This window comes from Colossoma macropomum, unplaced genomic scaffold, assembly GCF_904425465.1.
Source record: "Colossoma macropomum unplaced genomic scaffold, Colossoma_macropomum, whole genome shotgun sequence".
Classification (NCBI taxonomy): Eukaryota; Metazoa; Chordata; class Actinopteri; order Characiformes; family Serrasalmidae; genus Colossoma; species Colossoma macropomum.
Window position 1 is genome coordinate 37,155,143 of NW_023494790.1, and position 25,076 is coordinate 37,180,218.

At 36.5% G+C, this 25,076-nt stretch overlaps 2 protein-coding genes across 2 annotated transcripts; both read left to right on the plus strand.

The window, feature by feature from the left end:
* Positions 1-7,047: 7,047 nt before the first annotated feature.
* LOC118808778 (cell wall protein DAN4-like) lies at positions 7,048-16,309 on the plus strand. Its single transcript, XM_036571654.1, has 13 exons — positions 7,048-7,088; positions 9,594-9,676; positions 11,528-11,599; positions 11,750-11,821; positions 12,068-12,100; positions 14,213-14,284; positions 14,459-14,530; positions 14,702-14,773; positions 15,039-15,110; positions 15,433-15,504; positions 15,765-15,830; positions 16,145-16,216; positions 16,302-16,309. Exons 2-13 carry the CDS (start codon positions 9,628-9,630, stop codon positions 16,307-16,309), a joined length of 732 nt encoding a protein of 243 aa, XP_036427547.1. The 5' UTR covers positions 7,048-7,088; positions 9,594-9,627.
* A 7-nt stretch (positions 16,310-16,316) lies between these two features.
* On the plus strand, positions 16,317-23,388 carry LOC118808779 (cell wall protein DAN4-like). Its single transcript, XM_036571655.1, has 23 exons — positions 16,317-16,366; positions 16,634-16,702; positions 17,056-17,127; positions 17,941-18,012; positions 18,154-18,225; positions 18,492-18,557; positions 18,754-18,825; positions 18,968-19,039; positions 19,477-19,548; positions 19,740-19,811; positions 20,072-20,137; positions 20,400-20,471; positions 20,548-20,619; positions 20,886-20,948; positions 21,206-21,277; positions 21,479-21,544; positions 21,740-21,811; positions 21,953-22,024; positions 22,278-22,349; positions 22,536-22,607; positions 22,950-23,021; positions 23,195-23,260; positions 23,360-23,388. Exons 5-23 carry the CDS (start codon positions 18,192-18,194, stop codon positions 23,386-23,388), a joined length of 1,254 nt encoding a protein of 417 aa, XP_036427548.1. The 5' UTR covers positions 16,317-16,366; positions 16,634-16,702; positions 17,056-17,127; positions 17,941-18,012; positions 18,154-18,191.
* Positions 23,389-25,076: the final 1,688 nt, after the last annotated feature.

The window sequence follows — 25,076 nt, forward strand, 5'->3', positions numbered from 1 at the left end:
CACTTTTCATGTACATTTTATATTTATTTATAATAATTCTCTTATAATCTTGTCAGTACACTTGCATACTAATGAATGACAATAAATAATGTTAAAAATGAATCCAGCTTTTTATTGTAGCTGCTTGATGAATCCTAATATGTAATAATTCACATGATGGGGAAAAAACATAAAAAATTTGACCTGTGCAAAAGTTATGGCACATTTTATTTTTTTCCACTATGATTAACTCAGCAAACTGATGAACTGTGTATTAAAATGAATAGAAATATGTCATTTTCTGTAGAGAATGTGTATTAACTTACGTTCACTTAGAAAACCACCAAAACATATCATTTGACCAGGAGGTGTACAAAAATTTGTATATGACTGTATATTGAGATCCCTGCGATGGACTGGCGACCCGTCCAGGGTGTATCCTGCCTTGCGCCCAATGACAGCTGGGATAGGCTCCAGCACCCCACCGTGACCCAGAAGGATAAGCGGTTTACATGATGTGTGTGTGTATATTGAGATCTGCATGGCAATGCGCCATGATGTTGTGACACCACTAGATGGTGCTGTTAGTGTAGATTGTGCAGCAAACAATAAAAAAAAGACAAATTAATGAAATAGGGGGGAGAAATTAAGCTGTTCTTAGCTGCTTTTTTATTCTGTTTAAAAGGTTCTCCATCAATGCACAAAAGGCCAAAATTGGATGTTTACAAAGGCGTGTTTTTTTAATGCCAACTGTACCAAACTTTTTTTTTTAAAACAGTATTGGTTATATAGTTATCAAATAAAAGTTTGATTTTATTTTTATGTTCAAAGTTATTGGAAGGTAAAAAAATACACATTCCTGTGCATGGCATACAAATATGCTCTGTCTGCAGGCTACATTCAAATTCAGCTAAGCTAATGGTACTACTGAAGATAGATAAACATAGGACAAAAGCGTAATGTAGGCTATAAAAATCAAAATGCACGAAAATCAAGATGCAAAAAGAATCATTTTAGAATTGTGTTTCGGCATCTGGTGTGAAAAAAGTACAGAAAAATAAACTTAAGCAAAACTGTGGTGTCACGCCTCGGGCGGATTCAGACTACGTTTCCCAGAATGCCTTGGGAGATCACGTGGATGAGCAACTTCTCTCGGACTCAGAGTCCAGAGCGGACTCCATTGCCCACAATACCTCAGGAGATCACATGACTTTGGACAATCGTTCACACACCTGTCAGCGCTCACAGTCACCAGAGTATTAAGAGAGCACCTGTGTTTGTAGTCATATGACTCATTTAGAATAGTATTTTAGCTTGGGCTTTAGTTAGAGTCGTTGCGAAGTATTGCTTCTTTTGAACATACTGAGCGTTTTCCTGATCTGTCTATGTTTGCCTGTTATGACCCAGTTTTGTTGAGCTGAGCCTAAGCCTTTTGTACCTCTGCTGATCGTTATTTGGATTTGTGCTTTGACCTTTTGCCTGCCTTTTGACGAGGATTTCGGTTCACCCCCTGGTTTTTTGTCTGCCCAGTGTTATGTTTACTTCGGTGATCTTTTGCTGCCTTTTGGTTAAGACCCACGTTTTCGACCACGCCTTTGGCACACGTTAATAAAACCCTGTTTGCATTTTTCATCTGTGAGCATCTGAATTCCGTCGCCTCGTCACATGTGGGTACTTTGTAAAAATTACAAGTGAACGTATGAGTGAAAAACTATACTTGAGTGAAAGTCAAAAACATTTTCAAGTATATAAAGGTAAATGTTTTAATAAATGAATTAAAAGTTAGCTTTTTTGGTGATGTGTGATGCGAATAACTGTTGGTACTGAAAACTGCACAAAAATAAATGATCATACCTGTGAGTGTTTTACATTAGCATGGAAGTTTTAATAAAAACAATCAATTAAAATGCACCTGAAGTACTCAGTACTCAATTTTAATTATACTTGTGTAAAGCAGGGTTTCTGAACCATTTGGTCGTCGCTCACAACTGGGCCTCAAAACACACTCTGGTGGTCCTCAGGCCAGTACTAAGGGGGGGCAGTGATCAGTACTGGGCCTGCGATGGCACTTTGTCATAAAATCAGTGAAGAACCGACATAAGAATAAAAAAGAAATATAAAATGTTTTCAAACAGTGAACAGCTTTAATACATGGCCTGCAAAAAAATGACGCACAAGAGCTTCGCCAGTTTTTCACACCCGCCCAGTGTCTCAGATGTCCACTCACAACAATACTCCACTTAAAATGCTACCATTCTGTCAATATTTTATGTCCACTGATACACGTCACATATTTCAGGAGTGGACAGACCTGGAGGAAACAAGAACCCAGGGGAAAAAGAACTGGAGTCTGAGCTCACAAGGCTAAATGTACAGACCCTGCAGTGTAAAAGAGTGTTACCAAGTCAAAGTTCCACTTCTTCTGCTTTGTGTGCCCAAAATAGTTTTTTCCCCAATATGATAAAATCAGCAAATAAGCAAAAATTGTGCAATAAAATTAGCAGATAAAGTTTGATTTTGTATTTAAGTTTGATTTGTGGAGAGCAGGCTGTGTAGGTCTTCCTGTATTTGATCCATGGGAAGCTTTTCCACAATGTACAAAAGGCTGCAATACCGACAACAAGAGAACTGTTTTTTTTCCAACTCACATTTTTTTCACTGATTTTTAATGCCACCCAAGCAACACAAACAACTCTGTGTGACTTAGAGGGAGACAAAGAAGCAGGATACAAGCTAGTCCTTGTTTTTATGGAATGCCATGGCGAAAGAATCCACAAGGTAACAAAACAATAAGAACACTCAGTAACAAAATGCTACAACAGAAAGGAAACCAGACTAAAGAACACGAACTGGGAGATAATGAAAACAGGGCCTGAGAACACAAAACAGGGGGTATAAATACACATGGAACAAACCAGAAACACATGGGACTAAGAAGAGGGCAGGGCTATAGACAACAGACAGGTGAGACAGATGACAAGAAGGCAGCACCAGGGAGGAGACAATGACCAGAACAACAACTGTAGGCTGTATTTTCAAGACTGTCAACCATGATATGAATAAGTGTGCAGTTTTTTATGACAAATGCATTTGGCATTAGGGCGCTGACTACTTTGGAATTCTGTTTGGTGCCTCAAACAGCTCTGAACACATGAACCATATTGCTACCAGGTTTCTCAGGCCCAGTAGCATTACTTATTATGTGTACACACGGATTTCAAAATCTAGGAAATTGTTTCTTATAGGGAAAACCGCACATCGACATATTACACTGTTTGAAAAGCATGTGCATGAGATCACTCCCTGCATGTTGGATATCTAAATATATAAAAAATACAACTGAATGAATGAACACGACTGAGATAAAATCAGACAGCTGAGATACGCAAAGACGAGGAAACAAAGCAAAAATAGTTGACGCTGCCAAAAGTTGACACGTTTAAGATTAAGATGTTATTTTATTGAAAGAATTTAGCCAGAATGCAAGAAATCCCCCCCAAAAAAACCCAAAAGAAACTTCTAATTTCATTTGGTGATCACTGAGGATCATTCCAGCCTGAGAAATGCCATAACATTCCTTTGTCGGTCATTGTTTGTAAAGCAAACTGCCTTGGTCATTCAACCTAGGACTAAATGCTTGCATGAATACCAACCAGCCTCGCTTGTCAAGTTGTGTAACATAATTACATTTTGTGTTTGACAAACCACAAAAACACAGAGCTACAAAGGCAGCTGTCATAATGTGCCGCATCATTTCACACCGGAAAATGTTATGACTCGCCCTAATGTGGACTAAACCTGCCCTTGACACAGGTGTTACACCAACCTGACACTGAAGTTGACAAAAGCAGCTTTTATGATAACTGCTGCTTATTAAGCCCTTATGAAGGTCTGTATAGGTTTATGTCAGTTGTCATGAAAGGATTATGCAGGTGTCATTTAGGTTTAGAAACACTGACCTACATTAAAATGTTACTATATTATTACTATTAACATTATTATTAATGTTTTTTATTGTGCTGTTTGTTTATCTTTTAGGAAATAGCCATACTTCCAAACCTTTTCCAAACTGTTCCTAATAAATGTAGCTACACTTTCCTCTGTTGTATGAAGAAGAAAGATTTAAGTAATACTGAGACCACTAGTGAAAGTGCTTCTATAAAGTGCTTCTTCCTTTCTAATTCCATACAATGTTTTTCATTACAAATGATATTATCAGCATAACATACTGTTATATAATTTGCATAAAAGGTAGAATCTTGAACATGAATCTCAGGATCTCAATACAATGAGGCCATAAATTAATAAATTGCGAGCACAAATTAATATAATAAGGCTACAAATTACTATATTGAGGCCACAAATTAATATATTGAGGCCACAAATTAATATATTGGGGCCAAAAATGAATATACGGAGGCCACAAATTAATATACTGAAGCCACAATTTAATATACTGAAGCCACAAATTAATATACTGAAGCCACAATTCAACATATTGAGGCCACAAATTAATATATTGAGGCCAAAAATTAATATACTGAAGCCACAAATTAATATACTGAGGCCACAAATTAATATACTGAAGCCACAATTTAACATATTGAGGCCACAAATTAATATATTGAAGCCACAAATCTTTTGCTTTATTGACAGCATGCACTGGATTCAAGTTTGTGCAAAAGCCTCTGATGAGCAGATCAAGTCCACCTTAAAGTGGTCCGAACACGAGCTTCAGCAGAAATGATTAAAAAAACCCAGCCTTTTTGTATGAAGGCCTTAACATGGTCAATGTCACAAATTTGCCTACATTTGAAAGAGACTTAGAAATAGTGCAGGATCTTGAATATTTCTTCTTTATTATACTTCTCATAACTTTTCTTTGTTTTCAGATTTTTGGACCTCACTGTATGAATATATATTTCGCTGTTGTCAGAAAAAAAACTCGGTAACTTTACCTGAGAGGGAAAAAGCATACTTTACTGTTAATGTAAGTCAGTGCAACCAAACGTTTTTCAAAGTAATTTTGGGTCATTTCTTGTAACCCATTTATAATGAAATTTACATACAGTACAAAGGGTAACAGGTACTTTCAAATTATGTCAAAAACTAAAAAACGTAAAAAATGGAGATACAAGGTTTTCCTCCGCCAGCAGCGATATATTAACAGGCATTAACAAACAATAACATGTTTTAGTTTATATGGACAAAAATTCCTTACAATTACCTCACATTTTCTAAGCCAGTTATCCTCCTGGTTTTGGGGGGAGCTGGAGCCTATCCCAGCACTCTTTGAGCCGAAGGCAGGAAACACCCTGGACAGGTCGCCAGTCCATCAGTCCATCACAGGGCAGACAGACAGACATATACATCTAAATACACACTCACACTTAGGGCTAATTTAGCATCTCACATTGGCCTGATTGATCATTTTGTGGTCTAATAACAGCCAATTCTCCCTCAAATGATCTCAAATTTTAACAAAATGTGTAAAAACTAACCAAGTTTAATTTTTAATGTGTTTTTTCAGGGTGAAGAACGGCGTTCACTAGAAATGAAAAGGCATTTTGTGTGTTAGAATAAGCTCGAACACAGTCAAACGAGAGTGCAGCGAGCATTTTCCAGAAAATTCAATAAAAATGCACCAACTGGAAAGCAGATTTGGACACGACACAAACAATTCAAAGAGGAAGGCTGTCTGTGAAGGACAAAGGGATCTGGATGACCACCAGTAATGGAAGGTATTACATTTGTGAAGCTGTGAAATTGGTTATAAAATCTTTGCCAGGACATGTAGTTACTCAGATATTCACATCTCAAATTATGTAAATTTTTTTGGGACACCCTGTATTTATTGGGTGATTCAAAAATCTTAAGATATATTTCAATTATGTGATCACCCCCCCCCCTCCCACACACACACACACACACACACACACACACACATACACAAAAGAAAGAGGTAAACCTGGCCATTTCCATCATCCTGATCCAATTTCTTACATTTTTATTTATCAAACAATACATTTCATAACATTCCCGGTTGCCTGTGAAACAGTACTGTGACAGGCCTCCAGTTTTTGTGCAACCTCTATTGTTTGAACTGAAACGAAACTTTCAAAGTGTTCTTTCAGTTCTGCCAAATGCTAGAGGTTGAACAAGAACCGGAGAGTCTCAGTCAGATCAGCATGTCTAGGTTTCCATTTCATGGACAAGTCAAAATGAAATCATTCTGTATTCGAGGCCAAGAATAAATATATTGTGGCCACAAATTACTATATTGAGGCCATGAATTAATATATTGAGGATACAAATTACCATATTGTGACAATGAATATATGATGAGGACACAGATGAATTTATTGAGGCCACAAATTAATATATTGAGGACACAACATATATTGAGGTCATGAGTTAAGAGAAACTTAACTCGTGGCCTCAATATATTAATTCGTGGCCACACCTTATTAGAAGAGTAATCACCATGTCACCGTAGGAGCTCCATAAAATTTACAGCAAAAACACTGCAGTAATGTACTGTATTCCCTAAATACAGCGGACTGATGTAATAAATGGTGCATTCTGGGAGAAACTGGTCCATCTTTGAGCAGTGACTGAAGCTCCTGCTGTCAGTATGTTTTCAAAGCCGCTTAGATCCTTTTCCTCTGGCCATCTTCTTAAAAAAAAAGGCAGCAGACAGTGAAGACAAAAGAAGTGAAAAGCACAAAAGGAAGGGAGGACACAAGTCCATTCACTGAAGCATAAAGATTCATATTTCAGTTTCACATTTCCAGGATATGTGATGCAAAGACCTGCCCGCCTTTATCAGCTGTAAAATCTCCTCTTTTATAAACCTCATTTCTCCCTAAATGAGCTCATTATCTGAAATCCGGCATCTGTTTTAATAGAAATAATGTATAAAAGTCTCGAGTGATGTAGCCTCTGTGATACGCTGGTGCCCTGACGACATACCAAACGCGGTTCTTATTAGAAATGAAGAACCGGTTATTCGTGTTTGTGTGTTTGTATATAGTTTCACAAATGCAGATGATGAGGCATCATTCCTAGACTGCTGCTTCTAGTAACTCTCCCCGCTCTCACCAGCACAGGTAAAGCCTTTTAAACCTCTTTTAAATTTGTCTGTTTTATGTTGCAGTAATATATTCGTGCGCTCTGAATTAGTTTGACATCTTTTTAACTTTATGGAATGTTGACTTTTTAAAATGTACGTTCAAGCAAGAAAATGAATAAATAAATAAATAAATCCATAGCACACAGTCAATAACCTGCTTTCAGCCTGTTGGTGAATAGAATTCAAGTGAATGAGAAATGTCAGCAAATGTCAACTCTGTACAAGAGAATAAAAGCCTCTGTCACACTCTGAGAAATATGGAGTACATTTATAGAAAAAAAACATGATGTTGAGCTGCTTCTTGTTGATGTTTAGTTTAATTTTATGACTTCATTTTAGATCATCTGAGCACTTAAATATAAAGCGCAGGTAAACATAACAGCTCAGGAAGTGTTTATTAATCAGCAGGAGACAACCTATGCTTAAGAAAAAAATATCATTAAAAATCCTTTCCAATTATTTTTTTAATTAAAAATCTAGGCAAAAATTGCTAAGTGTCGAAGCACTACCTCTCGAAAGGGCCAAGGCCAGGTCATTTTTAGCTTGGCTGTCCAGGTCTTTTGTTTTGAAAAATGTTGTACAAGAACTGGAGAGTCTCAGGCAGATGAGCATGTCTAGGTAAGGCGTTTCATGGAAAAGTGAAAATGAAATTCTATATTCAGGCCACAAAAAAATACATTAAGGTGGTCACAAATTACTATATTGAGGCCACAAAAAATATATTGAGGCCATAAATTATACATTGAGGCCAAGAATTAATATAGTGAGGCCACAAATTAATAAATTGAGGCCACAAATTACTATATTGAGGCCATGAATTAATACATTGAGGCCACAAATTACTATACCAGGACCATGAGTGTATGTTGAGGATACAAATTGATACATTGAGGCTACAGATTACTATATTAAGACCACAAATTAATATATTGAGGTTACAAATTAACATACTGAGGTCACAAATTAATATATTGTAGCCAATAATTAATTCATTGATATGAAGAATTACTATGAGGCCACTGAGGCCACAAATTACTATATTGTGCCCATGAATTAATTATTAAGGCCACAGAGTAATATACTGAGGCCACAAATTACTATATTAAGACCACAAATTACTATATTGAGGCCACAAATTACTATATTGAGGCCACAAATGAATATATTAAGGACACAACCTATATTGGGGTCATAAGGTATGTATCTAAATGTATCTCAGTAAAATGACATAGTAGTCCCTGTCATAAACATTGATTTAAACATTCAAGAACATGTTATGGACTGTTTATATCAGATGTTATAAATGTGTTATGTAGACATCCTTCAAGTAAACTGTTACCAAGAGACTTATCCAGCTTGCACAGCGCAGTATGACCTGCCTATATAAACCATGACATTTAGGCTTAAATAAGCTTTCCCTTAGTCTTAAACTAAGTCATCATAATTTGTTTATACTACCATATGTCTATCAATACTGCCCTATACCTGTAATGACCTGTATATAAAGTAAAAACAGGAAAAATTATTGGTTGCTGAGGCTACTGTGTCATTTTCTGTTAAATATATAATTTCTGCTTTTTTTTCTACTTCAGTCAGTGGCTCAGGACAGTGTTTAGGCATTACTACACTGTTAGAAATAAAGGTTCTGTTCAGGTACATTTTTAGTTCATCAAGGTACAAACAGTGTAAATGTTCCCTCAAAGGTTCAACAGTGGTTTTTAGGTCTGATTTTGAACCTTAAATAAGTTTTTCCAGGTGAAAAGTTCGTATTTGTACCTTTTCATAACCGAATGTTTTAAACAGAACAGTAAAATAAAAGCCTGGAGTCGAGACGGGGTGTGTGGAGTCAGTACAGCTTAGAACATATCATTTCAGTGGATTATGGTACAATTATGTTCCCTGACTGAAGGTACTGAGATGGACCCTTGAGGGTTCTACTGCCCCAGAGGCAGTTTACTACCTTTATTTGAATATGTCTATAAGAAACTATGAACACATTCATAACACGCTACAATTCATACAAACAGCACTGTAAACATGGCTATAAATACTTATTGCATTACACTTTATAGCCATGTTTATTATTTATTATGAATTGCTAACCTACAAACACAATATAAGCAGCGTTCATAACATGTTATATTGTGCTGAAGGAACTCCCAGCTTGTAGAATGCATTATGACTAATGAGTGCATTATAACATGTTACGAACGTGTTATTAAATCTGCATGTTCATGAATATGTTTATAGATGCTCACTGGCATGGCCTTCATAGAAAGTGTTACCAAGACTGTTTTGTTAAGCATCACTGAAGCATCAGGATCAGGGATGGTTTATTTGTGGTTGCAATAGAAACAGTAGACAAACAATGCAGGAACTTGTGTTTCGGTTATTTTTTTTTTTTCTATTTATAATGGTCAGAGCCGAGATATGTACACATGAGCGTTTACAATATATGTTGTCATATTTTCTTGTCTTTCAGGCTGATTTGAATTCCTAGGCTTCAGTTTATTGCAATGGGGTTCCACATCCTGCTGTGTGTGTCAGCACTGCTGCTAATCAATGGTAAGTTCTTCTACTACATCAGGGGTGTCCAAGTCCGACCTCAGGGCCAAATGCGGCCCACAGACAGATTTTAACTGGCCTGTATCTTCTGTTTAAGAGTGTGTTGTAAGCGGCCCGCCAGCCAATATATAGCAGTTCTTCCTTTCACCTGATGGTGGCAACAAAACTGTAAAATTACAGTGTAATGCGCCAAACTGGGGTAACGAAGTTAGCTAAAGTTTAGGAGCCTTTCTTCTCTGACTAGACCTGCAACTTCATTTACTGACCAATCGCCACCAAATCAGCTGGTAACTTAAAAGAAACATGCAGTTGCAAGATGTGCAAACTCAAGTGAGAAACTATACAAGACTACTGACTTGAAAGAACCAGAGAAAAGAATAAACGTAAGGTATTAACAGTTTTACTTGGATTGCTGAGAGCAGCTACAAACCGGCTTAGCAGTTCACTTCATGTCTGTACTGAACATGTGAAGAAGTGCCACACCTTCAGAACGGCCAATAGGAAAGCAGTGCATTTTAGATGAGCAATAACACAATTTTCTATGACGAAAAAACTACGAACACTCAAAAAAGAGTTTTCATTGGATGGGTAGATGATTCCTCTGGGTGGGCAAGGCTTATCTCTCCTGTAGACACGCCCCCAGTTGCTAGCGTCACTAGAAATCATGAAGCATAGAAAAAAAAAGATGCCAAAGCTTTCCTCTTTTTGATTTCCCAGACTATATTTCCTAGACCACTTGAAATGTATATTCTCTTTGCTTCATTACCAATTAAGTTTTTTCTTCAATTAATTAAAAAATACTATTCATTCTGTTAATGATACTGGACAGACAGATTCTTCGTTTATTTAAAGCACTTAAATCTTTAAATATCATCCGGCTCTCAACATGATTGCGTATCATCTATTATGAAAACTGACTGCATGCTTTTTAATAATGTGACCTAATAGTAACATGTATTTTGAAAAAAAAAGTAGGCCTAATACAGAACCCTGCAGTACACCCTAAAAGATATCACGTTTGCTACAGCGATGCTCACCTAGACAAACAAAGTATTTTATTCTTTTGAAATAAGAGTTGAGTTTGCATTAGAGATGCTAGAGCAGTGAGAGGGCAGGGTATCGCCACCTTGACCGATGTAATATATTACTTCTACAGATGAAAAAAGTAATTTACAGCAAATGTATTCTCTCTTTTCTTGCTTCTATCTTCTATCAGCAATGCTTTTCTATGAGTTTATGGAAACTGTGTGCAAGTGAACGCCTGCGTTGGCAATGTGTGCACCTTAACCTTACCTAGATCACTGTACAAATACCATTCACTTCCAGTTCTTATACTTCATTTTTATGCATCAAATCGTCCAGCAATGCAATACAATGATGCAATATACTGTTAGAAAGCTTGAAATCTCAGGATTTAATTGCCGTGAATGATTTTATGATCCGTTACTCCCAGCAGTTATGGTGGTATCATTTGCAGCATGAGCACCGAATGAGCAAATGCTTGCAAATCTGTGTGTCCTCACCTTCAAAGCCTCACCGCTCTTCACAAAAACACCATAATCCACAACACGTGGTCTGATAACACGGCAAGAGTCAGAGATCAGTTTATAGGTCTGTGAGTCAGATCTAAGTAAACTCCTCCATTCTAGCCTCTGTTACATTTCAGACAAAATTGAGGCGAGAGGTACATTAACTAATTAGAAGAAGTGACTACAAACTTTTGGACACATAATATAACTTCTCTGGAATGTGGTCCATTGGCGATTTGATTAGCTGTGATTCTCTGAATTAAATGTGGTGAAAATATTCAAAATGATTTCTCTCATGATGCTCCTTGTATCTTATTTTCAGGTGTCAGCATCGTAACGTCGGCTACGGTTCCTCCAAGTATGCCCTCCACCACTACATCAAGAAGCACTGCTGGTAGGAAAAGAACTCCAGTTTTCAAATAGTAAATTGATATGTATGTTTTCATTTCCACTCAAACGTTCAGTTTGTCACTGATGTCATGGAATGCTCAGCACTTAGAACCACCAACATCCACCAATAAACCTTCTAACACTCATTTATCAGGTGTCAGCACTTTAACCACGACCACTGTTCCTCCAAGTACAACCTCCACCACTACATCAAGAAGCAAGACTGGTAGGAAAAGAACTTCAGATAAAGCTTAAAGCTTAAAACTATGAAATATTATTGCAATGGATACTTTAATTTCCACACATTTGTGATTGATATCATGAAATATTAAAAAGATTCGCAAGTTTAAAAAGTTAGCAACATGGCTGCCTTAAACTTTTGAGTTCATTGAACTTTTTTATTTTTACAAGTTAGCTGTTTTTTGTGGCCCCAACCAGATTCATCATTCTGCTTGTAATATTTTATTTTCAGGTATGAGCTCCACAACCACTACTGCTCCTCCAAGTATGATCTCCACCACTACATTACTTTTTAACTTAATTTTATTTTTTTTTAGTTAATTTAAACTCTAATTCCCAAAACGTTGGGATGCTGTGCAAAATGTAAATAAATGTAAATCAAAACAGAATGCAATGATGTGCAAATCTCATAGACCCATATTTTATTCACAATAGAACATAGAACACAAATCAGATGTTGAAAGTGAGACATTTTACCATTTTTTGAAAAACATTAACTCATTTAGAACTTGATGGCAGCAACGCATCTCAAAAAAGTTGGGACAGGGTCGTGTCTATCATTGTGTAGTATCCCGTCTTCTTTTAACAATAGTCTGTAAACGTCTGGGAAGTGAAGAGACCAATTGCTGAAATAATCAAGGCCTTCCCTGAAAGAGACGTCATCTGGATGGCAGCATATGTTGCCAAAACCTGTATTTTTCATTCAGCATTAATGGCCCTTTCACAGATGTGCAAATTACCCATGCCATGTGCACTAATGCCCCCCTATACCATCATGGACGCTGGCTTTTGAACTATGTGCTAATAACAAGCTGGTCTTTAGCCTGGATGCTGCAGTGTCCATGATTTCCAAAAAGAATTTCAAATTTTGATTCACTGGACCACAGGACACTTTTCCACTTCGCCTCAGTCCATCTTAAATGAGCTTTGGCCCAGAGAAGACGGCGGCGTTTCTGGATCGTGTTGACATATGGCTTCTTCTTTGCATGATACAGCTTTAGCTTGCATTTGTGGATTGCACGGCAAACTGTGTTCACAGACAACGGTTTCTGGAAGTGTCCTGAGCCCATGTTGTGATTTCCACTAGAGAATCATGCCTGTTTTTAATGCAGTGCTGCCTGAGGGCCTGAAGATCATGAGCATCCAATCTTGACCGTCGGCTTTGTCCCTTGCGTGCAGGGGTTTCTCCAGAATCTCTGAATCTTTTGATGGTACTATGTACTGTAGATGGTGGGATATCCAAAGTCTTCGCAATTTTATGTTGAGGAACATTTTTCTGAAATTGATCCACAATTTTTAGATGCAGTTTTTTGCAGATTGGTGAAACTCTGCCCATCTTTGCTTCTCTGCCTCTCCATAATGCTCTTTTTATACTCAGTCATGTGAGTTAGTTGCAAATTGCTCCTCCAGCTGTTTTTTTTAGTACACCTTACTTTTCCAGCCTTTTGTTGCCCCGTCCCAACTTTTTTGAGATGTGTTGCTGCCATCAAGTTCTAAATGAGTTTTTCATGTGTTTCATGTTTTTCATGAAATGGTAAAATGTCTCTCTTTCAACATCTGATATGTGTTCTATGTTCTATTGTGAATAAAATATGGGTCTATGAGATTTGCAAATCATTGCATTCTGTTTTTATTTACATTTATTTACATTTTACACAGCATCCCAACTTTTTTAGAATTGGGGTTGTATGAAGTTTTTCTTATTTTACATACATGTCAAAAAAGACATATACGTGGATATTGCCAGAACTTATGAATATAATCCCCAACAGAGCCTGAATTACACCTATTACAGCATTTTTCACTGGACAGTTTCATCAAAAAGGCACAGCATGATGTTACATAGACCCTGTGAACTAACTAAATGATGAGTCACGTTTTTGGATGAAGTGAAGATATTATGCAATATCACATCCCAATCCGGAATCACATTGGGAGTGCTAAGCTCCCTGTTCCAAACAGAAACTAACCCTGCAGTGTGGTTTTTACTTTTAATAAACAAGTCATATGAATATGAAACCAGTCCTAGAGTTGAGTTAAAGTTATTCAGATGCTCAAGTATCACGATCTACTAAATGGGAATCCCAGGGTACGCCACAGGCACAGAGAGCTGAACGAAGCCAAAGATCTAAAAAGTAGCATGACGTCAATGAGCTGTGACATCAGCACACCATAAATTATGACATTATTACTCTGCTTTTAGCCTTCATACATTCCAACAAAGAGTTAAACCATTAAATATCCGTTCATTTTTTAGATGCAATGAAACTCGGCCTTCGGTACATTTCAGCTTCACAGCAAAGATACAATTTTCGGACTAAAGTGTTATCATCTATCAACAATATATAATATTCTCATGAATACTTTATATTTTCAGGTGTCAGCACCATAACCTCAACTACGTCTCTTACAGGCACAACCTCCACTGCTGGAGCAAGAAGCACTACTAGTAGGATAGAAACTCAACTTCAATTTCCAAACATGAAATGTTATTGCAATGTATTTTTGAATGTCCAGTAAATTATATAATTTTCATTTTTGTTCTGTAAAAGTCCATCAAACATATTCAAACTTTTGAGTTATGTACACATTTTTCTTGTGTTTTACGGTGGTGCTTTTCCAGGTGTCAGCTCCATAACCTCAACCACTGTTCCTACAAGCACGACCTCCACTGCAGGATTAAGAAGCACCACTGGTAGGACAGAAACTTAATTATTATTGCAATGTATATTTCAATGTTCAGTAAAATTATATGATTTTCATTGCTGTCATGTAACAGTCCATCAAACATATTAAAAATCAACTTCTGAGTAATCTACATGTGTCTCCCATGATCAGTTATGCTTTTTGGCAATGGTTTTTTTAGGTGTCAGCTCCGTAACCTCAACTACTGCTCCTACAAACAAGACCTCCACCGCTGGGTCAAGAAGCACTACTGGTAGGAAAACAGTCCCACATACGTTGTTGAATATCAAATGTTTTTGCTTTGTATATTTTCAGGAACAGTCAAGTTGTGTCTTTATAAATTCTGTCATATAATGTAATAATAATAAACCATTAAATATCTGTAAATAATTGTTATATTCAATGAAACTCAATCTTCAGTATATTTCATCTTCTTTGCAAAGCTTCAATTCTCTAAATAAAAGTATTATCATCTAACAATAATGTATATTATTCTCATGAATACTTTGTATTGTCAGGTGTCAGCCCTGCACCATCAACCACTGCTCCTACAAGCCCAACCTCCACCGCTGGATCAAGAAGCACCACTGGTAGGACAGAAACTCCAACTTCAATTTCCAAAGACTTTATTATCATTCCAATGTATATTTCAATTTTCAGTAAAATTCTATATGTTCATTGACGACATGTAAAAGCCCGTTAAACAAAATCTTACAAATTTCCAGTAAAACTGTGTCATTTATATCATGTAACAATCCATGAAAAATTAATTGAGGAGTTTTGAGTCTTTAGAAAACGTCTTCTGAAAACTGGCGTCATGTAATAGTGCATTAAACATTTTAAAAATCAACTTCTGAGTAATCTACATGCCTCTCTCACAATCCCTTATGCTTTTTGGTGATGTTTTTTTAGGTGTCAGCTCCGTAACCTTAACTACCGCTCCTAAAAGCACAACCTCCACCGCTGGGTCAAGAAGCACTACTGGTAGGACAGAAACTCAACTTCAGCTTCCAAACATGAAAATGTTACTGCACTATATACGTCAATTTCCAGTAAAACTGTGTCATTTATATCATGTAACAATCCATGAAAAATTCATTGAGGTGTTTTGAGTCTTTAGAAAACTTCTTTGTAAACCTTATACTGAATACAAAACATGTCTCTGCTGATTGCTGTCATCCGTGGAATAATATCAATACTCATCTGTCTGATTATCCTTATGCTAATCATACTGATTTTTTTAGGCGTCAGCACTGTAACCTCCACTACGGCTCCTACAATCTCCACCACTGGTTCAAGGAGCACTACTGGTAGGACAACCTCACTGAACACTCCTAAACACTAGAAAAGGAGATATTAATCTATAAACAACATCAATAAACACTCTGATACACTATAAAATGAGATGTTGTTTTATAAACAACATCAATAAACACTGATATACACGAGAATAGGAGATATTAGTCCATAAACACTCCTGTCCATCCTGTCTTGATGCCTCCATTTAGGACAGAAGTTCATGGTTAGTCAGTTGTGAAGTTCAGTGAATAGATGTTAAACTATAGTTATAGTAAAGTGTCAGCAAATGCTTTAATGGCCAATCTGCTCCTAATAATTTTTTCAGGTGTCAGCACCGTAACATCAACCACTGTTCCTACAAGCACAACCTCCTCAGCTGGATCAAGAAGCACCACCGGTAGGACAGAAACTCCAACTTCAGTTTCAAAACATGAATTATTGCAAAGTGTATTTCCAATTGATTATTTCTTTTTAGGTATCAGCTCTGTAACCTCAACTACTGTTCCTACAAGCACGACCCCGACCACTAATTCAAGGAGCACTGCTGGTAGGAAAACAGCTCTCATATACGTTATTGATTATCAAATGTTTTTGCTTTGTATATTTTCAGGTGCAGTGAAGTCGTATCTTTCTAAGTTCTGTCATGTAATGTTCAGTAATCCTCATTAAACCATTAAACATCCATTATTTGTTATATGCAATGAAACTCAATCTTCAGTACATTTCACATTCAGGCAAAGCTACAATTTTCTGAGTAAAATGTTGTCATCTGTCAACAATATTTAATATTCTCATGAATGCTTTCTATTGTCAGGTGTCAGCACTGTAACATCAACTACTCCTACAAGTAAAGCCTCCACAGCTGGCTCAAGAAGCACTACTGGTAGGACAGAAAATCACCTTTAATTTCCAAATACAAGATGTTATTGAATACTGACTAATATAATTTACTTCTAATAACTGAAATCAATGTCATAAAAGCACTACACATCTCTCTCTCCTCATCTTAAACAGGAGATATTAATCCACAAACAACCTCGATAAGCACTCCAATACACCACAATAGGAGATATTAGTCCATAAACACTCCTATCTGTCCTGTCTTGCTGCCTCCATTTGGGAAGGAAGTTCATGGTTATGTAGTTATGAAGTTCAGTGAACCGATGTTAAACTATAGTTATAATAAAGTGTCAGCAAATGCTCTAATGGTCAATATGCTTCTAATATTTTATACAGGTGTCAGCTCCGTAACTTCAACCACTGTTCCTACAAGGACAACCTCCACCGCTGGATCAAGAAGCACCACTGGTAGGACAGAAACTCCAACTTCAGTTTTCCAAACATGAAAATGTTACTGCACAATAAACGTCAATTTCCAGTAAAATGATGTCATTGATATGATCTAACAATCCATGAAAAATTAATTGAGGAGTTTTAAATTCTTTAGAAATGTTCTTCTAAAAATTTCATACTGAATGCAACACATTTTTTACTTCTGATCTCTGTCATCAGAGGAATAATAACACTAGTCATCTCTGTCTCATTATCCTCATTATAATAATACTGTTTTTTTTTTCAGGTGTCAGCACCGTAACCTCAACTATGGCTCCTACAACCTCCACCACTGGATCGAGAAGCACTACTGGTAGGACAACCTCACTGAACACTCCTATACACTAGAAAAGGAGATATTAGCCCATAAACAACCTCAATAGATGCTCTGTTACACTATAATAAGATATATTAGTGTCAGCAAATGTTCTAAAGGCTAATATGCTCCTAATAATTTATTCAGGTGTCAGCTCCGTAACCTCAACTACTGCTCCTACAAGCACAACCTTAACCACTGGATCAAGAAGCACTACTGGTAGGACAGAAACTCCAACTTCCAACTTCAGTTTCTAAACAAGAATTATTGCAATGTGTATTTCAATTTCCAGTAAAGTTGATTTTCATTGACGTCATGTCGATCAAACATTAGAAATGTGCTTTTGAGCCTTTAGAAATAAACTTTATACTAAATAAAACACATAGTTTACTTCTGATAGCTGACGTAAGTGGAATAATAACACTGCACATCTCTCCCATGATCTTTTATGCTAGTAATATTATTTTATTCAGGTGTCAGCCCCGTAACATCGACCACTGTTCGTACAAGCACAACCTCCACCACTGGATCAAAAAGCACGACAGGTAGGAAAAAAACTTCAATTTTCAAACATTAATTTTTATTGCAATGTGTATTTCACTTTCCATTGTAATTATATCATTTTAATTATTGTAATGAAATGGTCCATCAAACATATTAAAAATGCTTTTTAATTGCTTTTTCAGGTGTCAGCTCCGTAACCTCAATTACTGCTCCTACAAGCATGACCCCCACCGTTAATTCGAGAAGCACTACTGGTAGGAAAGAAACTCAACTTCAGTTTTCCAAACATGAAAAAGTTACTGCACAATATACATCAATTTCCGGTACAATTATAAAAACTTCATACTGAATGCAAAACATATATAATATAAAATATTATATATGAATATAATTACATAGAATATAAAAACTTCATACTGAATGCAAAACATTTCTTACTTCTGATCTCTGCCATCAGAGGAATAATAACACTACTCATCTGTCTCATTATCTTTACGATAATAATACAGTTTTTTCTTAGGTGTCAGCACCGTAACCTCAACTATGGCTCCTACAACCTCCACCACTGGTTCAAGAAGCACTACTGGTAGGACAACCTCACTGAACACTCCTATACACTAAAAGAGGAGATATTAGTCCATAAACACCCCTGTCCATCCTGTATTGATGCCTCCCTTTGAAACATTTATGTTATGATGCTCAGCAAATACATGTCAAACTATCTTTATAATAAAGTTTTGGCAAATGCTCTTATGGCCAATATGTTCCTAATAAATTTTTAGGTGTCAGCAGCGTAACATCGACCACTGTTCCTAGAAGCACAACCTCCATGGCTGGATCAAGAAGCACCACTGGTAGAACAGAAACTCCAGTTTCCAAACATAAATTTTTATTGCAATGTGTATTTCAGTTTTCCCTTGTGATTATATAATTTTCTATGTTGTCAGGAAATAGTCCATCAAACATATTCAAAAATGCTTTTGGTGATGGTTTTAGGTATCAGCTCCGTAACCTCAACTATTGTTCCTACAAGCACGACCTCCAGGGCTAATTCAAGGAGCACTACTGGTAGGAAAACAGCTCTCATATACGTTATTGATTATCAAATGTTTTTGCTTTGTATATTTTAGGTACAGTGAAGTCGTATCTTTCTAAGTTCTGTCATGTAATGTTCAGTAACCCTCATTAAACCATTAAATATCCGTTTATTTTTTATATGCAATGAAACTCAATCTTCAGTATATTTCAGCTTCATGGCAAAGCTACAATTTTCTGAGTAAAATGTTGTCATCTGTCAACAATATATAACACTCTAATGAATGCTTTCTACTGTAAGTTGTCAGCACCGTAATGTCAATGTATACTACTGCTCCTACTGGTACGATTTGCAACAGAAGTTCATTATTATTCAGTTATGAAGTTCAGTGAATAGATGTTAAACTATAGTTATAATAAAGTGTCAGCAAATGCTCTAATGGCTAATTTGCTCCTAATATTTTATACAGGTGTCAGCTCCGTACCATCAACCACTGTTCCTACAAGGACAACCTCCACCGCTGGATCAAGAAGCACCACTGGTAGGACAGAAACTCCAACTTCAATTTCCAAACTTTAATTATTATTCTAGTATATTTGTCAATTTTCAGTAAAATTATATAATTTTAATTGCCGTCATGTAATACTTCCTTAAACATATTAAAAATCAACTTCTGAGTAATCTACATGTGTCTCCCATGATCAGTTATGCTTTTTGGCAATGGCTTTTTAGGTGTCAGCTCCGTAATCTCAACTACTGCTCCTAAAAGCACGACCCCCACCGTTAATTCGAGAAGCACTACTGGTAGGACAGAAACTCAACTGCAGTTTAAAAACATGACAATCTTACTGCACAATACACATCAATTTCCAGTAAACCTGTGTCATTTATATCATGTAACAATCCATGAAAAATTCATTGAGGAGTTTTGAGTCTTTAGAAAACTTCTTCTAAAATTTTATACTGAATGCAAAACACTTACTTCTGATTGCTTTCATCAGTAGAATTATAACACTACTCATGTGTCTCATTATCCTTATGCTAAAAATACTGTTTTTTCCTAGGTGTCAGCACCGTAACCTCAACTACAGCTCCTACAATCTCCACCACTGGATCAAGAAGCACTACTGGTAGGACAACCTCACTGAACACTCCTAAACACTAGAAAAGGAGATGTTAATCTATAAACAACATCAGTAAACACTGATATACACGAGAATATGAGATATTAGTCCATAAACACTCCTGTCCATCCTGTCTTAATGCCTCCATTTAGGACGGAAGTTCATGGTTAGTCAGTTATGAGGTTCATTGAATAGATATCTAACTATTGTTGTAATAAAGTGTCAGTAAATGCCCTAATAGCCAATATGTTCCCAATAATTTTTCCAGGTGTCAGCTCCATAACTTCAACCACTGTTCTTACAAGCACAACCTCCACAGCTGGATCAAGAAGCACCACCGGTAGGACAGAAACTCCAACTTCAGTTTCTAAACATGAATTATTACAATGTATAATTCCCCTTGATTATTTTTTTAGGTGTCAGCTCCGTAACTTCAACTACTGCTCCTACAGGCGCAACTGCCACCGCTAGTTCAAGGAGCACTGCTGGTAGGAAAATGGCCTCACATTTGTTGTCGAATATCGAATGTTTTTGCTTTGTATATTTTCAGGTGCAGTGAAGTCGTATCTTAATAAGTTCTGTAATGTAATGTTCAGTAATCCTCATTAAACCATTAAACATCTGTTATTTGTTATATGCAATGAAACTCAATGTTCAGTACATTTCAGCTTCAGGCAAAGCTACAAATTTCTGAGCAAAATGTTAATATCTTTCAGTAATGTATAATATTCCCATAAATGCTTTCTATTGTCAGGTGTCAGGGCTGCAACAGCTCCTCCAAGCACAACCTCCATCGCTGGATCAAGAAGCACTACTGGTAGGACAACATCAACAAACACTCCTAAACACTAGGAGAAATTAATCTATAAACAATATCAATATACACTGATATACACTAGAATAGGAGATATTAGTCCATAAACACTCCTGTCCATCCTGTTTCGATGCCTCAGTTTGAAACAGAGGTTAATGATTAGTCAGTTATAAAGTCCAGTGAATAGATGTCAAACTATCTTTATAATAAAGTGTCAGCAAATAGTCTAATGGCAAATATGTTCCTAATGAATTATTTAGGTGTCAGCACCGTAACATCGACCGCTGTTCCTACAAGCACAACCTCCACCACTGGATCGAAAAGCACGGCAGGTAGGAATGTAATGTATGTTGACATTATCTAACAATCCATGAGAAATTAATCGAGGAGTTTTAAATTCTATAGAAATATTCTTCTAAAAACTTCATACTGAATGCAACACATTTCTTACTTCTGATCTCTGTCATTAGCGGAATAATAACACTAGTCATCTGTCTCATTATCTTTATGATAATAATACAGTTTTTTCTTAGGTGTCAGCACCGTAACCTCAACTATGGCTCCTACAACCTCCACCACTGGTTCAAGAAGCACTACTGGTAGGACAACCTCACTGAACACTCCTAAACACTAAAAGAGGAGATATTAGTCCATAAACACCCCTGTCCATCCTGTATTGATGCCTCCCTTTGAAACATTTATGTTATGATGCTCAGCAAATACATGTCAAACTATCTTTATAATAAAGTTTGGCAAATGCTCTTATGGCCAATATGTTCCTAATAAATTTTTAGGTGTCAGCACCGTAACATCGACCACTGTTCCTAGAAGCACAGCCTCCATGGCTGGATCAAGAAGCACCACTGGTAGAACAGAAACTCCAGTTTCCAAACATAAATTTTTATTGCAATGTGTATTTCATTTTCCCTTGTGATTATATAATTTTCTATGTTGTCAGGAAATAGTCCATCAAACATATTCAAAAATGCTTTTGGTGATGGTTTTAGGTATCAGCTCCGTAACCTCAACTACGGTTCCTACAAGCACGACCTCCAGGGCTAATTCAAGGAGCACTGCTGGTAGGAAAACAGCTCTCATATACGTTATTGATTATCAAATGTTTTTGCTTTGTATATTTTCTGGTACAGTGAAGTCGTATCTTTCTAAGTTCTGTCATGTAATGTTCAGTAACCCTCATTAAACCATTAAACATCTGTTAATTTGTTGTATGCAATGAAACTCAATCTTCAGTACAAAGCTACAGTTTTCTAAATAAAGTGTTGTCATCTGTCAACAATATATAATATTCTCATGAATATTTTTTATTGTCAGGTGTCAGCACCGTAACATCAACTACTGCGCCTACAAGTACAACCTCCCCAGCTGGATCAAGAAGCACCACTGGTAGGACAGAAAATCAACTTCAGTTTCCAAATACGAAATATTATTGCAATGTATTTTTGAACATCCAGTAAAATGATATAGTTTTCGTTGACGTCATGCAAAAGTCATTCAAACATATTAAAAATTCAGCTTTTAAGTTAACTACACATTTTTTTTTCTTACGCTTTTTGTTGATTTTTTTTTTAGGTGTCAGCTCCATAACCTCAACTAATGTTCGCACAAGCATGACCTCCACCACTGGATCAAGGAGCACTACTGGTAGGGCAGAAATTGTTATGTCATTGATGTCATATAATAATCCATCAAACATATTAAAAGATGATATTTTTAATTAAAAGTTTTCGGTTTTTAGAAAGTTTCTTCTCAAAACTTTACTTCTAATAACTGACATCAATGGCATAATAACATACACATCTCTCTAATTGTCTCTAACAGGAGATATTAGTCCACAAACAACATCAATAAACACTCCAAAACACTAGAACAGGAGATTTTAGTCCATAAACACTCCTATCTGTCCTGTTTTGACACCTCCGTTATTATAACTGTCCTTATAATAAAGTGCTCTAATGATCAATACGCTTCTGATAATTTACTCAGGTGTCAGCTCCGTACCATCCACCACTGTTCCAACAAGCACAACCTCCACCACTGGATCAAGAAGCACCACAGGTAGGAGAGAAACTCCAACTTCAATTTCCAAACTTGAATTATTATTGCAATGTATATTTCAATTTCCAGTAAAATTATAAAATTTTCATTGTTGTCAAGTAAAAGTCCATCAAACATATAAAAATCAACTTCTGAGCGAACTACACATCTTTCATGATTCCATGATTTTTTAGGTGTCAGCTCCGTAACCACTGTTCCTACAAGCACAACCTCCACCACTGGATCAAGAAGCACCACTGGTAAGACAGAAACTCCAACTTCAATTTCCAAAACAAGAAATCTTATTGCACTGTTTATTCCAATTTCCAGGAAAATTATATCATTTTCATTGACGTCAGGTAACGGTCCATCAAGCATTAAAAAATAACTTTTGAGCCATTAGAAACACATTTATTTAAACTTTACATTAAATAAAACAGTTTGCTTACTTCTGATAGCCGACATCAGTGGAATAATAACACTAATATTAACAGTAATATAATTTTTTCAGGTGTCAGCACTGTAACATCGACCACTGCTTCTACAAGTACGGCCTTCGCCATTATATCAAGAAGCACTACTGGTAGGACCTTCAATTAGCAAATATATAATGCTTTTGCAATGGATATTTTTATTTCATAATGTCATGACATGCACAGGAACAGTGCTGTACACATATTAAGACTGTAGCTGAGGAGCTGTGAGTCTTTACGGACTTATTTATCAATGCTTGATAAACAAATAAAACAGATTCCTCATTACAGTGAAACTTCACTTCATAGCTGGCTTGTTTAAAATAAGTGCTGATTTTTTCATAATATAGAATGACTTTTGAGATCACACGTGTTATTAATTTTACACAAGAAACCACTTTTAATCTGTGAATTATAGAATATTTTTTCAATTACGTTCCTAATACTTTGTTCAGGTGTCAGCCCCGTAACATCAACCATGGTTCCTACAAGTACAATCTCCACTGCTAATTCAAGGAGCACTACTGGTAAGACAGAAACTTCAGTTTTTTATACATAAAATGTTGCATTGCGTGTTTCAATTTCCAGTAAAATGATGTCAACGTCAGCGATGTAACACAACAGTGCAACAAGCACTTATCAAGACTCAAAAAAAAAAATCTCATTGTGTACTTCTGATAGCCGCCACTGGACTCTGGAGCAGTGGAAACATGTTCTCTGGAGTGATGAATCACACTTCACTATCTATCAGTCTGATGGATGAGTCTGGGTTGGGTGGATGCCAGGATAACGTTACCTACCGGAATACATAGTCCCAACAGTAAAGTTTGGTGGAGGAGGGATAATAGGCTGGGGCTGTTTTTCAGGATTTGGGCCCCTCAGTTCCAGTGAAGGGTGATGTTAATGCTACCGTTTATAAAGATATTTTGCAGCAAAAAGTTTGGGGAAGAGCCTTTCCTGTTCCAGCTTGATTGAGCCCCTGCGCACAAAGCAGCTCCATAAAGAATGACATTAGATTTTGTGGGTGCAGGCAGACATGATATGTAGTTGAAGTGTGCGGGTGCAGACATTAATAATCAAGCCTGTGCGGTCCTCTACTATATCACTATACTTGTCTTAGTTTATTAATGGTTAATAATTTGGTTGTAAACCCCCTAAAATCATTAATAGACAGTTATAACATGTTAATAAAATGGGCAAAAGGGAGCTGTTATATCTGATGAAGCTGACTGATGGAAAAAACAAAGTAAGACAGTAAGACAGTAAGATCTGAGGTTTTTTACAAGGGTTCTATATAGCACCAAAAAGGATTCTACTATTGTGACGATGTCAAGCTTGTAACAATAGAAGAACCCTTTTTGGTGCTATGTAGAACCATTTTCAAAGAAGTTCTATATAGCACCATCTACAGCACATTCTCCATCAATCTGAAGAACCCTTTCATGATGCAAAGAACCCTTTAATCATACAAAGCATTCATAGTTCTACATAGAACCATTCTCTTTACTAAAGAACCCTTTAGGAACCATCTTTTTTAAGAGTGTAGAACCACTTGTATGCTTAAATAGTTCTTTGCCAGGTGAAATTGTTCTTCAGATTGATG